This window comes from Rhinopithecus roxellana, chromosome 8 (assembly GCF_007565055.1).
Source record: "Rhinopithecus roxellana isolate Shanxi Qingling chromosome 8, ASM756505v1, whole genome shotgun sequence".
Taxonomy (NCBI): Eukaryota; Metazoa; Chordata; class Mammalia; order Primates; family Cercopithecidae; genus Rhinopithecus; species Rhinopithecus roxellana.
The window spans coordinates 124,697,165-124,710,520 of NC_044556.1; the positions used below are offsets into that span (position 1 = coordinate 124,697,165).

The window sequence follows — 13,356 nt, forward strand, 5'->3', positions numbered from 1 at the left end:
TGATCCACTTGGCATTGGCTGGACCACCTGATTCACTTCCAGATGACTTCTTTACTCACATATCTACCACTTTGGTGATTCTTGGTCTTTCTTCTTTACTGATGATATCTGGTCCTCCAGGCCTTCTTGTGATTGCTTGGTTACTTAGAGAGCAAGGGGGTGTAAGTATAATTGCACTTCTTATATGGTAGCTGGCTTCTAAGAGTGAGTGTTCCAAGAGACTGGACATGAAAGCTGTCAATATCTCAAGGACTGGGCACATAAACTAGCATGGCACCACTTCCACCATATTCTACTGGCAAAAGCAGTACCATAGTCTGCCCAGGTTGAAATGAGAGAACAGAGACCTTAACTCTCAATGGGAGAAGCATCAAAGAATTGGGACTCTTGAATCCATCACAGATATCTAACCAAAGCCTCACTGAGTTAGCACTCAATATGGAATTAGTGGGAAAAAGCATGGATTTGCTTTAGTCTGAAAGACCTGAGTTATAGCCTGGCTTTACCATTTACTAACAGGGTTCTGTCTCTGAGCTTCAGTTTAGTCATCTCTAAAATGGTGGCAATAACACATATGCCATAGAGTTACTGAGAGGATTAAGTGAAAAATATAAAATACTGGATATATTAGGCAATGAATACATGAACCTAATAATAATTGCTAATGTTTATTGAATATTTACCAAATACTCAGTTTATTTGATGTATGCTATCTCATTTAGTCATTATCTCTTCCTAGGGTGGTATGTTTTCTTCTGGATGGGTCAGAAAGGACAGAACCCCATTTCTTCTAGCTTTGTCTGTGAACCTGCTCCATTTACTTTGGCCATTTTTGGTTTGATAATTTGGTAATTTGGGTTACTGACTTGTTGTTAGGATTTCCATTATTTCCCTTTTATTTTGATTCCTAAGAACCCAGGTGCTGATGCACACTTGGTACTTTTTGACACTACCTTTTCAGCATTTGTTCTCAGTGCTGTCAGCTTAAGTTTTTGACAGCTTCTCACGCAATCTGTCAGCTCCCTCTGAACCCACGATTGCCTGCTTATCAGAGCCAAAATGTTCGATGTCTTTGTTTCAGTGGGTGCTCTACTGTCAGCCGTTATTTTATGCAAGACTGTGGGTGCTTAATCCTTGGCCTACCCGAGAACACCATGATCTGCACTTTGGAGCAATTATTCAATTTGGGGCAATTACTTGTAGGTGTTCTTTAAAGCAAAGATGTTGCCAGAATGTCATTGAATTTTGAAATAGCAGTATCCAAATCAGTTAAAAAGCTACTTCTTCATGCATACAAGGCTGATCTCAATCAGTTGTCATTAGAGGAAGGTGGTGACCCTTTCTTCCCACAACAAGCTGGCTTTTTGTTGCCTCATATACTGCAAGCAGTCAGCTACTTTTTGTGTTTTCAATGTGGAAACAAATAATAGAATTTAGTTCTGGTAGAAGTCACCTGTTTGTTATCTTTTTACTCTCTGCTCTCAAAATTTACCTGCCTTTAAATTGAAAGAATTGCTTTAATCCTTTAGGAAGTAGAGGACACATTAAATAATATCCAAATAAGAGATGTATTCATTCATATATTCATTGAATCATCTTCTCTAACTTAATTGTTTAGAGTATCACTTTTGGAATTAGGCTGCTTAGGTTAAAATCCTAGATCTGCACTTATTAGGTGTTGGACTTAGGAAAGTTACTTTGATTTCTTTAAATCCTGATTTCCTTGTATATAAAATGGAATTTTAGGTGGTTGTGGGATGAAATAAGGACATGCCTTTAATGTAATTCATTCATATCTTGGCACATACAAAATACTCAGTAGATGTTGGTTATTATTTTGCATTTGGAGTTAGACCTTGTACTATAAATGATGTGGCCATAACATGTTTACTTATTTTTTACTCTTAATAATTCTCCACACTTTTAGCCCTTTGACTTCTACTAGGTACATGTTTTCCCCTTAAGAACAAACAAATTGCTGGGGATTACATAGTCCTAAAAATGGGAGGCATCTTGAAAATGTATGACATCTTTTGCTTTTAAAAATACATTTCAAGGCTAAGTGTGGTGTCTCATGCCTATAATCCCAGCATTTTATGAGGCCAAGGCAGAAGGATCACTTGAGCCCAGGAATTGGAGACCAGCTTGGGCAACATAGGGATACCTCATCTCTACAAAAAAAGTTAAAAATTAGCCAGGTATGGTGGCACACACATGTAGTCCCAGCTACTTGGAAGCTGAGTTGAGAGAATTGCTTGAGCCTGGGAGGTTGAGGCTGCAGCGAGTGGTGATCACACCCCTGCACTCCAGCCTGTGTGAAAGAGTAAAACTCTATCTCTTAAAAAAAAAAAAAAAAAAAAACCTGATAGAATAACAAGTTCTTTTCTGAATTCTATCAATGTCTTAAAGTATATTCGTTTGCATTGTCGAGCCACTCTGTTTTACTTTAGTTCAAGGCTTATGAAGTCTTTATTTTTATGGGTTAATGTCTAGAGCTTCATATAAGCAAATATATAATACCTTATTCTTCTGAACTTGTTTAAAGAATTTACATATATAAATTTTTCTGGTAACTGAAAGTTTCCTCTTTAGCTTCCCAAACTTCAAAACATCATTATCTACTTTTTATTTAAAACACACACTCACCTCCCTTCTTAAGCACAGTATTATAACATGATATAAGCATGCATTAATCCTGCTGGATTGTCATTACTAATAGTGATAATTAACAGTAGTTACTATTGAAGATTATTGGCTCCCCCAAGTGGACCCAGAGAGCTATGCATTTTATCTTTTTTTTTTTTTTTATCTTCTATTTCTGTGAGATCTGATATTTTAATTCTGACAACTGTCACTATAGGCTATCTATCCCTGATCCCATCTGGCACATACTTTATCTTGAGGTTTGCTACTTCTAATATCTACAAACTTCAAAATCATATCACCAAACTAACTGGAAGTATGTATAGAATAAAAAGTTGAGCAAAGATTTCTCTTGGTGTTTGTGAGAGCCATTTTGGCTATTTAGAGATCTTTATTTAATTTTTGCTTGTAAGTTCTTTGTGTTTTGCACAGCTTGGTTGTCTAATTGTTTGATTTTGAGATAATTGAAGAAAGGGGTTCTTACTGTAATTTGATGATAATTCTGTAAATTGGTCTAGTTGGGTCCACAGGGAAATAAATCAACCCCAGAAAATTTGGGAAATCTACTGTAGTTTAATCATTCAGTCTTCAAATAAGCATTTACTATGCACATTATACCAGCACTGTGTGAGAAAATCTCACTAGACTAGACATCAGGTGGCTTGAGGGGGTGATTCTAGCCTGACTAAACATATATGTAAACTAAAAAGCATCTGAGACGGGTTTCATTCAATTTAGAGGTTTATTTTGCCAAGTTATAGACTATGATCCATGACACAGCCTCAGGAGGTCCTGAGAACATGTGCACAAGGTGATTGGGTTTCAGATTGGTTTTATATGTTTTAGGGAAACATAAGATATTAATCCATTGCCGAGCACAGTGGCTCATGCCCTTAATCCTAGCACTTTGGGAGGCTGAGGCAGAGGGTTGCTCGAGACCAGGAGTTCAAGAATAGCTTGGCAATATAGTGAAACCCTCTCTACCAAAAAAAAAAAAAAAATTATCTGGGTGTGGTGGCACATGCCTGTACTTCCAGCTACTTGGGAAGCTGATGTGGAAAGATTACTTGAGTTCAAAACATCAAGGGTGCAGTGAGCTCTGATTGTGCCACTGCACTCCAGCCTGGGTGACAGAACGAGACTCTTCTAAAAATAAAAATAAAAAAAGACATCAGGCCGGGTGCTGTGGCTCACACATGTAATCCCGGCACTTTGGGAGGCCAAGACCGGTGGATCACTTGAGGTCAGGAGTTTGAGACTAGCCTGGCCAAAATGGTGAAACCCCGGCTCTACTAAAAATACAAAAGTTAGCCAGGTGTGGTGGCAGAGCCTGTAGCCCCAGCTACACTGGAGGCTGAGGCATAAGTGTCGCCTGAACCTGGGAAGTGGAGGTTGCAGTGAGCCAAGATTGCACCACTGCACTCCAGCCTGGGTGACAGAGCAATACTCTGTCTCAAAAAACAAAAACGACATCAGTCAATACATGTGATGTGAAGCATACATTCATTCAGTGCAGTAAGGCAGGACAACTCAAAGCTGGGGCTTCCAGAGCACAGGTGGATTCAAAAATGTTATCTTTTTTTTTCTTTGTTTGTTTGTTTGTTTTTTGAGACAGGATCTTGCTCTGTCATCTAGGCTGGTGTGCAATGGTGTGATCTTGACTCACTGCAGCTCAACCTCCTCAGTTCAAGCATTCCTCCTGCCCCAGCCTCCCATGAAGGTGGGACCACAGGTGTGCACCATCACACCTGGCTAATTTTTTTTTTTACTTTCTTGTAGAGAGGGGGTCTCACTTTGTTGCCCAGATTGGCAAAGATTTCCTGATTGGCAATTGGTTGAAAGAGTTGTTATTATCTAAAAACCTGGAATCAATAGAAAGGAGTGTCTGGGTTAAGATAAGGGGTTGTAAAGACTGGGGTTCTTATTATGTATATGAAGTCTCCTAAGTAACCACTCCCAGAGGCAATAAATGGCGAATGTTTCCTTTAGAGATCCTTAAAAGATTCTAGACTCTCAGCCAATCTGTCTTCAGGATCATAAAATGACCTGGAAAGAGAAGGGAATCCTCTATAGAATGTAAATTTTCCCCACAAGAGATAGCTTTTTAGAACCATTTCAAAATATGTTAAAGAATCTATTTTGGGGCCGGGCGCGGTGGCTCAAGCCTGTAATCCCAGCACTTTGGGAGGCCGAGACGGGCGGATCACAAGGTCAGGAGATCGAGACCATCCTGGCTAACACGGTGAAACCCCGTCTCTACTAAAAATACAAAAACTAGCCGGGCGAGGTGGCGGGCGCCTGTAGTCCCAGCTACTCCGGAGGCTGAGGCAGGAGAATGGCGTAAACCCGGGAGGCGGAGCTTGCAGTGAGCTGAGATCCGGCCACTGCACTCCAGCCCGGGTGACAGAGCAAGACTCCGCCTCAAAAAAAAAAAAAAAAAAAAAAAGAATCTATTTTGGGATAAAACAGTTTGGTTTCTTTCAGGGCCCTGCTATCTGCCACGTGATGCTATGCTTAGCGTCAGGTTGGAATTTGGTATCTTATTGCTACAGGGTCTTTTCTGTCTGTCTTAGGATCTCTCTTTTAATGTTAATTCTGGTCAGTTGTGTGCCTGAACTCCAAAGGGAGGAGGGTATAATGAGGCATGCCTGATTCCACCTTGCTGTCATGTTCTGAACAATTTTTTCAGGTTTAGTTGGGTCCCTTTGGTCCTCCATTTAGTCAGTTGGAGGGCTTAGAATTTTCTTTTTGGTTTTTACATGTATAATATTGGGCTAGTCACATTCATACTCTAAAAAATGAGAATCATTTTATAGGTTGTTATAAGAATCAATGAAATTTCACTATTCCTGTGAATATTAGGAATTTGGGGGGAATGTTTGACAGGGAGGTTAAGAATACAGCCACGATAGCTGAACATGGAGTGGAGTTTCCAAAGGCTACCATGAAAGGATTTGGGAAGGACAGGAGGAGTAGGAAACTGGCTTAGGATAAAGGACCAGAGCATTATGAAGATGAGAAAACAAAGATGAGAGGGGTTTACATTTTGAGCAGTGCCTGGAAAAACAAGAACCAGAGAAATAGTGGATCAGGTTCTGATGGCAAGCTGATAAGCACTCAGGTTGTGAGAATTCACTGTTGCCTAGCAGTTGTGATGTGGTGGTGGTGGACAGAGTTGGAGAACAGGGCAGTAGGTCTTTTTTATATTGGCCTTTAAGTTTTGGCAGGTGGGCAGCAGCTGGTGGGTAAGAAGTCAAATTTTGATTCAGAAAGCAAATTTTGCTTAATTGTAACCCACATTTTAACATCTGTAATAGTCTTTCTTTTCTCTATTGGCAAATTATGATCAAAACCAGTCTAGGATAATTTCTTAGTATGGTTATGAACTGCGTTCATTTGTTTTTATCTCCTGGCCTGATTATACTTATTTCCTACTTCTTTTGGTTTCTTAAAGAATTAACTGAGTAAACCCAAAACTAAAAATATTTGGTTTATATTTTAACCAACTGAATATTTGTGTTTATCATTCATTCCTTCCATCATTATGTCATATTTCTGGTAGCTGAATGTGAAAGGTTATGTTAGCAAATCATAACAGGAATACACTCTAAATATCTGGGCCTAATCCTTGCTTCTGGAGTTATTTCAGAAACAGAAAAAGCATGGTTTATTGTAAGCTTTTTGGGTAGTACATTTGGTACAGCTCCATATCCAAAAGCCAGCCAGAGTGTATCAGTGACTATGATGAAGAGGGCACGTGAAATAGACCCTGGACTTACGGGTCTTATGCCAACTCATACTTGAAATATCTTTTTTCTTATGTATGATGACTTGCATGGCAAGGAAACAGCACATTTTGTAGCAAACTTATTTCTGATTGTTATCTTTATCATATAAGATTCTCTATCTTTTGAATTTAATAACTCAGCATCTCTTCAGAGCAATTGGGCAGAACCCAGAGTTCAAAATTCAGTTCTAGAATGGCTTCTTCGGGAAAAATTTAATTTGTTTATTTCTAAAGAAATATTGCTATGGTTTTCAGAAAAGAAAAGGAAGTCTGGCAGATAGCCCCTAATGACCACTTCTAGTTATACGAATAATACTTGAAAGCAATCACTAAAACAAATAAGAAAACAGTAAGAACAGTAGTGGAAATGCAGTGTGATACTTAAAGCCTCCAGTACACAATCTGTCCCACTTATCGGCAACATTGCCTTGTTTTGTTTTATTTTATTCTCTCTGCTACTTGTAGTTTAACTGTAACACCGAGATGTCCAGATTAGGGTTAGGAATTTCAATTAATAATTTTAGACTTCTGCATCATTATGCCAGCTTGAGCAAGGAATTGACTTTCACAAGACTTAGGCACATGCAAATAATCCAGAAATTGATGGAAGGGAAATAACTTATTGTAAAAACAATTTTATGTGAACATTGATTAAATAGCACCTAAAATTTACAACAAGCCACTCAGGGAAAGAAAACGCCTTAAAGAAAAACTCATAGTTTAGTTATTGTTTGTGAAGATGAAAGCAATTAGAAATTTTATTAAAGATATATGGAAGTCTTGGGGAAATAATAAAATCGTGGTATATGTGGCACTACTAATTTTCACTTTCTTTTTCTATTTCAGGGTTTGAACATAATCTTTCATGTAGCTTTGGCTCTCCTAAAGGTAAGTCTTTTTTTTTAATCTTAAGTTACCAAATTCTCTTACCTCTTTGCCCTTGGGACTGGAATAATTCAATTTACAATCTTTGACTCATTTTAGTTTCTCAGACACACAAGAAAAGATGACTTCTCTGAGAAACTCTGATCCTCTTCCCTCCTCTCATTCTTTTCTGTTGTTGTTTATTTGGAGTCTTTTTTTTTTTTTTCTTATAATCTATGTATTTAATGGTACTATTATAGTGTTTTTTCCAGTAACATAAAATATCTTTTTATCATGAGTTGGATGATGTAAGAGAAAAAGTTAAAAATTGTTTTCTGTCAGAATGATGCCTTCTTTTTTCTTAAAACACTTTTTACTGTAACATCTCTGGAGGTACCTAAACATGTAATTGAATTATTAAAGTTTCCATAATATGCTGACTAAAACAGGAACTACTGCATTTCAATTTGCAGTTCTTTCTATGATAGTTAGAAATTTATAAAACACTTTAGAATTCTATTGTAATTACCTTGTTGGTTATGTCAACATATCATACAGCTTTAATAATGTGGTAACTGCAAGACATTTGCTGCAGAGTTGGTGAAAATAACCCAGCTGGTTTTTGTCCTTCAGTCAAAGAAGACATTCTGATATTAAAGGTGATAATTGCCTCAAAGGCACAGGCTTACCCTTTCCTCAGTATAACATGGTGGTTAAAATGGCAGACTTGGACTCAGACAGATTTGCTTCTTTTTTTTTTTTTTTTTTTTTTTTTTTTTGAGGCGGAGTCTCGCTCTGTCGCCCGGACTGGAGTGCAGTGGCCAGATCTCAGCTCACTGCAAGCTCCGCCTCCCGAGTTTACGCCATTCTCCTGCCTCAGCCTCCCGAGTAGCTGGGACTACAGGCGCCCGCCACTTCGCCCGGCTAGTTTTTTTTTTGTATTTTTAGTAGAGACGGGGTTTCACCGTGTTAGCCAGGATGGTCTCGATCTCCTGACCTCGTGATCCGCCCGTCTCGGCCTCCCAAAGTGCTGGGATTACAGGCTTGAGCCACCGCGCCCGGCCCAGATTTGCTTCTAATTTCAGCCCTACCGCATGACCTTAAGCAAATTATTCTAAGTGCGCAGAGTCTGAGTTTTGAGATAATAGAAATTAATATATGAGATTGTTAAAAGAATTGAGATGATCAAAGAAGTCCTTAATGTAGTATCTAGAACATTTTACTGCCTAGTAAATGTTAGCTGTCATTATTATTGTTCTTTACAAGGTGACTCAGAATATGTTCCTAGATCCCTTATCATTCTTCTGAATCCCTCAAAAGATAGTGATGTGGTATCATAGGACCTCTTGATATGTTAGGAGAGCCTTAACTATACCTAATCACATTAACATAGGCTTGATTCTAAACAAAGGCATGAAATAGTACAGGCCCTCTGCAACTCAGTCAGTGGGTTTCTGTTCCTCATCTCTTATTCCATTACACATTTGCTCTTTGTAAAGTTTGTAACATGCACTTTTTAAAATTAAATCATTTGTGTTTATATATTTTTTATGCCAAAGCTATTTAGAAAATAGAAAAATATTTTAAATAAAATAACACAAACATATTTGCTGTGTCCTTTAATGAAGTCATGGGTTTTGACCTCTAATTTTTTTTCTTTTATTAAAACAAATCCAAGCCGAAACTTTCCAACATGTCCTCTCAACAGGGCTGGAATAAGACTTTTAGAATGCCTAAGCATTGAAAGTGTATGTAATTCAGACTAAAAACAATATTAAAACATAAAGTAAGTATAAGGAGGTCCAAGAAAGTTCTGATTTCTCATATTATATCTAATTTTTTAAACTCTCAGATATTATGTCTTTCCCAAAATGCCTTTCCTCATTTTTTTGGTGACTCATCTTTACCAGTGCTTTCACTGCATGTTTAATCTGTGTTTTGAGTAACCCAGGACTACCTCTCTGGATATCAGACCTATACCCTGTGTCAACTTAATACTATATACATTAGTAAGTTATCTTCTTGATTGACATGTTGACTTGTTCATATTATTTTCATTTATTTTGTCCATGTTAACCCAGACAAGACCTCTACAGAGGACATTCTCTGGCCACTGGGCAGGAAGGCTTTTTCTGTCTTCTTTAGCAATACGTGGGCACTCTTCTAGCATCATCTTAGAGAATTTTACTAGTTAGAGAAGATAAAAAGAGCCTTCTCATCACTAGTGCCCTATATTTATGTAACTTCCTTATATGAATCCTGAAGCTGACCCCCCCCATAGACAAAGTATATATGGGACTAAACTGAAGTGTACTTTAATCATCTGTTGCCACCACTTGGAAAAAAGAATACCCAAACTAGTATAGTATATCAGAAAAATTATATGTATTTGTTTATATCAACATTTAAAACTTTGGAGAACTTCAAATTGCTGGGGGTTTTTGTTGTTGTTGTTGTTGTTTTGTTTTGTTTTTTGCTTTTTGAGACAGGGTCTCATTCTGCTCACTCTGTTGCCTAGGCTAGAATACAGTGGCGTGGTGATAGCTTACTGCAGCCTCAAATTCCTGGGCTCAAGTGATCCTCCCACCTCAGCCTCTTGAGGAGCTAGAATTACAGGTAGATGCCACCATGCCCAACTAATTTTTAAAATTTTGTAGAGACAGGGGTCTCACTATGTTGCCCAGGCTGGTCTCAAATTCCTGGACTCAAGCAGTCCTCCTGCCTTGGCCTCCCAAAGCACTGGGATTATAGGTGTGAGCCAATGAGCCTGGCCTTCAAAGTGCTTATGAATTGAGCCTAACGAATTTTCAGTATAGCTACAGAGAGACTTCAGATATCTCTATATTATAAGCATTTCTTGTGATGAGGGGACAGACCTAACATTTCTTGAACATTTATACTCTGTGTTAAGTACTAACAGATTATCTCATTAACATATATTAAATGTCTAGGTGTTATATTTGTGGAAGACTAATGGTATTAGCCAGAGAGAAACATCTAATTCTTCCCCCAGTCCCTAGTTGATGATTGAGAGATCAAAGCCCAAGACCACCTAAAGACTTTTGTCTCAGTAGTGGGAAAATTGGATTTATAATGTTTTTGAATGGGATAGATACAGGATGAATTCTCTGTTGCTCAGTTTGGTTTTAAAGACACCTACTTTCTGAATGGGATCAGCTTCTTTTTGGTTAGTAATAGCCTATCAGGTAGCTAGAAAGCTACTGAGCTAAAAGAATGATTCACAATACTAGGCAGCATCATGAAATCATTTTGTGTCCAGTAGGTAGTTCAGATATATTCCTCCAAATGTAATTTATTTACTTACATGAAACATTAGGTAGTCATAGAATACATTCAATAGATTTAATAGACTGGAGATGATGAGTCAGAATTGATCTTAGCCACTTCATGTTGGGCACAGAAATTTTTCAGTCAGAATAGGTTTTGTGTTTGCTGACCGTGGTTAAAAGCAAATGATAGAGTGTTTTTCTCTGGCCTTCCCAAAGTATTATATGCTTGTTTCGTGTCCTACGTGTATATGCAAACACTACAGAGATAAATAAGGCCCAATCATAATCCCATTCCCAGGGATAACCATAATAAAAACTTGGTATAAAGCCTTTATCCCATGCTTTGGTCTATGATTATATAAGTATGCATTACGTACCTATACACATATGTATGTATGTATGTATGTATATTTTTAATCTGGGTTTGAGATAAGATGAGAAAGTGGGAGAAAATCCAGAAGAACAGTGTGAAAGGATGCACATAAATTTATTTTCTTTCAAAAAGTGCTGTTGAACAATACTCTTTTTCATTTAGTATATCATGAATATCTTTCCATCTCACTAAACATATGTAATGGTTAAAAGCATGTGGACATTGGAGCCAGACTACTTAAGTTCAGATTCATTAAAAACAATTTATCCAATGGTCTTAGGTAAATTACAGTTTCTCCATTTTTTAAATGGGGGAATATTAGTAATACCAGTCTCATAAGATTGTTGTCAGAGTTTAATGAGTTAATATATGATTGATGCCTAGCACTCAGTACTACAGTGTACTGAGGTGCTATTTAGCACCTGTCTCTAAATTCTGTTAGAGACAGAATTTTCTTTTGACTGTTTTTATCCTATTGTATATGCCATAATTTATTTTGAGGCGGAGTCTGGTTCTGTTGCCCAGGCTGCAGAGCAGTGGCATGATCTTGATTCACTGCAACCTCCGCCTCCCGGGTTGCAAGTGATTCTCCTGTCTCAACCTCCCTTGTATCTGGGATTACAAGTGCAAGCCACCAAGTCCTGCTAAATTTTGTATTTTTACTAGAGATGGGGTGTCACCATGTTGGCCAGGCTGGTCTTGAACTCCTGACCTCAGGTGATCCACCCACTTTGGCCTCCCCAAGTGTTGGGATTACAGGCGTGAGCCACCGCACCCTGCCCTGTACCATAATTTTTTTTTTTGAAAGCCACTGACTTCATTGATCTAAAAAACTTTACAAGGACAGTGACTTTTCTGCCAAAAAAGGAGCCAAATGGTATCAAATGGACTGAAAGTGAGGGTGGGGGTAAGGGACGGGGCCAAGAATCCATTCAGGAAAGCTGGTAACTGTCCCCAGGGAACTGGCAGGGGAAAAAGGAAGACAGGAGGCATGCAAGAGCGAGAATCCAAAAAAGTTAAAATGGTTAGGAGAGAAAACTCCCAAAAGACCCTGGAGTACATTGTAGGTGAGTAGGACAATAGTAGTCTTTTCCTTTGTTGAGGACAAGAGAGGAGTCCCTACTCGGTTGCAAACTCTGGTTGAGGCTGGGGATTGAGGGCTTCCCAGAAAGCACCACAAGAAGATGTCACACCACTCTCGAAGGCGTCCGAAGCAGTCCTGGTATTGCTTGGCATTGGCACCACCAGTGTCCTTCAGCTATTCTCGGAGGAGGTCTTCATCTTTAGCACCAGAAACTGGCCAAGGACAACATAGGCCTTGTCAAAGCCCTTTTCCTGCAGCTTCTTGTCCATAAGTTTACCAATCCCATCCAGGCTTCCTCCTGGCTTTTTCCCCACGGACTCTGCCACAAAGTCTTGGTGCTTTTGAGAGGTTGTAATCTTGATCTTGTTCAGGTTTAATCGTCAGCTTCAGTTCTCATAATGGTTCCTCCTGCCACCCGTCCGCTCAAGCCACTAGAACTTTCCCCTATACCATAATTTATTTAACCAATTTTATATTTACTTTTTATGGACATTTGTTTCCAGAATTTCCTGTTGAACAAAACCGTAACAAATATCCTTAAACTTTCATCTTTGCGTACTTATCTGATATCTCTGGGGTAAATTTCTAGAAATGGAATTGCTAGGTCAGACTGTAACCAAATTTTGATTTTGGATACATATTACAAAATTCTCTGCCAGCAACGTGAGAATGCATTTTCCTATACTCTTCAAAAAAACCAGAATTGCTAAACAAGCACCTTTAAGGAAATTGAAAGCAAGTTATCAATATCAGTATAAATATAATATATAAACAAATATATACATTTACATATTTATACATAAATATGTAAATGTAATAAATATAAATATAAAGCAAAGCAGTTTAAAAGTAATGATTTAGTAATCTTTTTATTACTAAATCATATAAATAAAGCTCTTCAGTCAGCTTCGAAGAGTCCACTATTATTTTCTTTTTTTGGGAGAATATCCAGTTTCTTTAGGGAAGCAGTGAATCATGGCTAAATTCTAGAAGCCTGGACCTTCTCTTAGTTTGGAAGGGCTTATATAAAAGTTCTGACACTTTGGGGGGCCGAGGTGGGTGAATTACCTGAGGTCAAGGGTTCGAGACCAGCCTGGCCAGCATGATGAAACCCTATCTCTACTAAAAATACAAAAAACAGCCAGGCATGGTGGTGGGCACCTATAATCCCAGCTACTTGGAAGGCTGAGGCATGAGAATCACTTGAACCCGGGAGGCAGAGGTTGCAGTGAGCCAAGATCGCACCATTGTATTCCAGCCTGGGCAACAGAGTGAGACTCCATCTCAAAAAAAAAAAAAAAAAAAAAAAAAAAGT

At 38.4% G+C, this 13,356-nt stretch overlaps 1 protein-coding gene across 2 annotated transcripts in view; it reads left to right on the forward strand.

Moving 5' to 3' along the window:
- RABGAP1L (RAB GTPase activating protein 1 like) overlaps positions 1-13,356 on the forward strand; it is a 781,286-nt gene that overhangs the window by 529,678 nt on the left and 238,252 nt on the right. For both annotated transcript variants that reach the window (XM_010367378.2, XM_010367376.2), the window contains exon 18: positions 7,277-7,318. In XM_010367378.2, the coding sequence (XP_010365680.1) occupies positions 7,277-7,318 (42 nt within the window). The remainder of the gene's footprint in view (positions 1-7,276; positions 7,319-13,356) is intronic.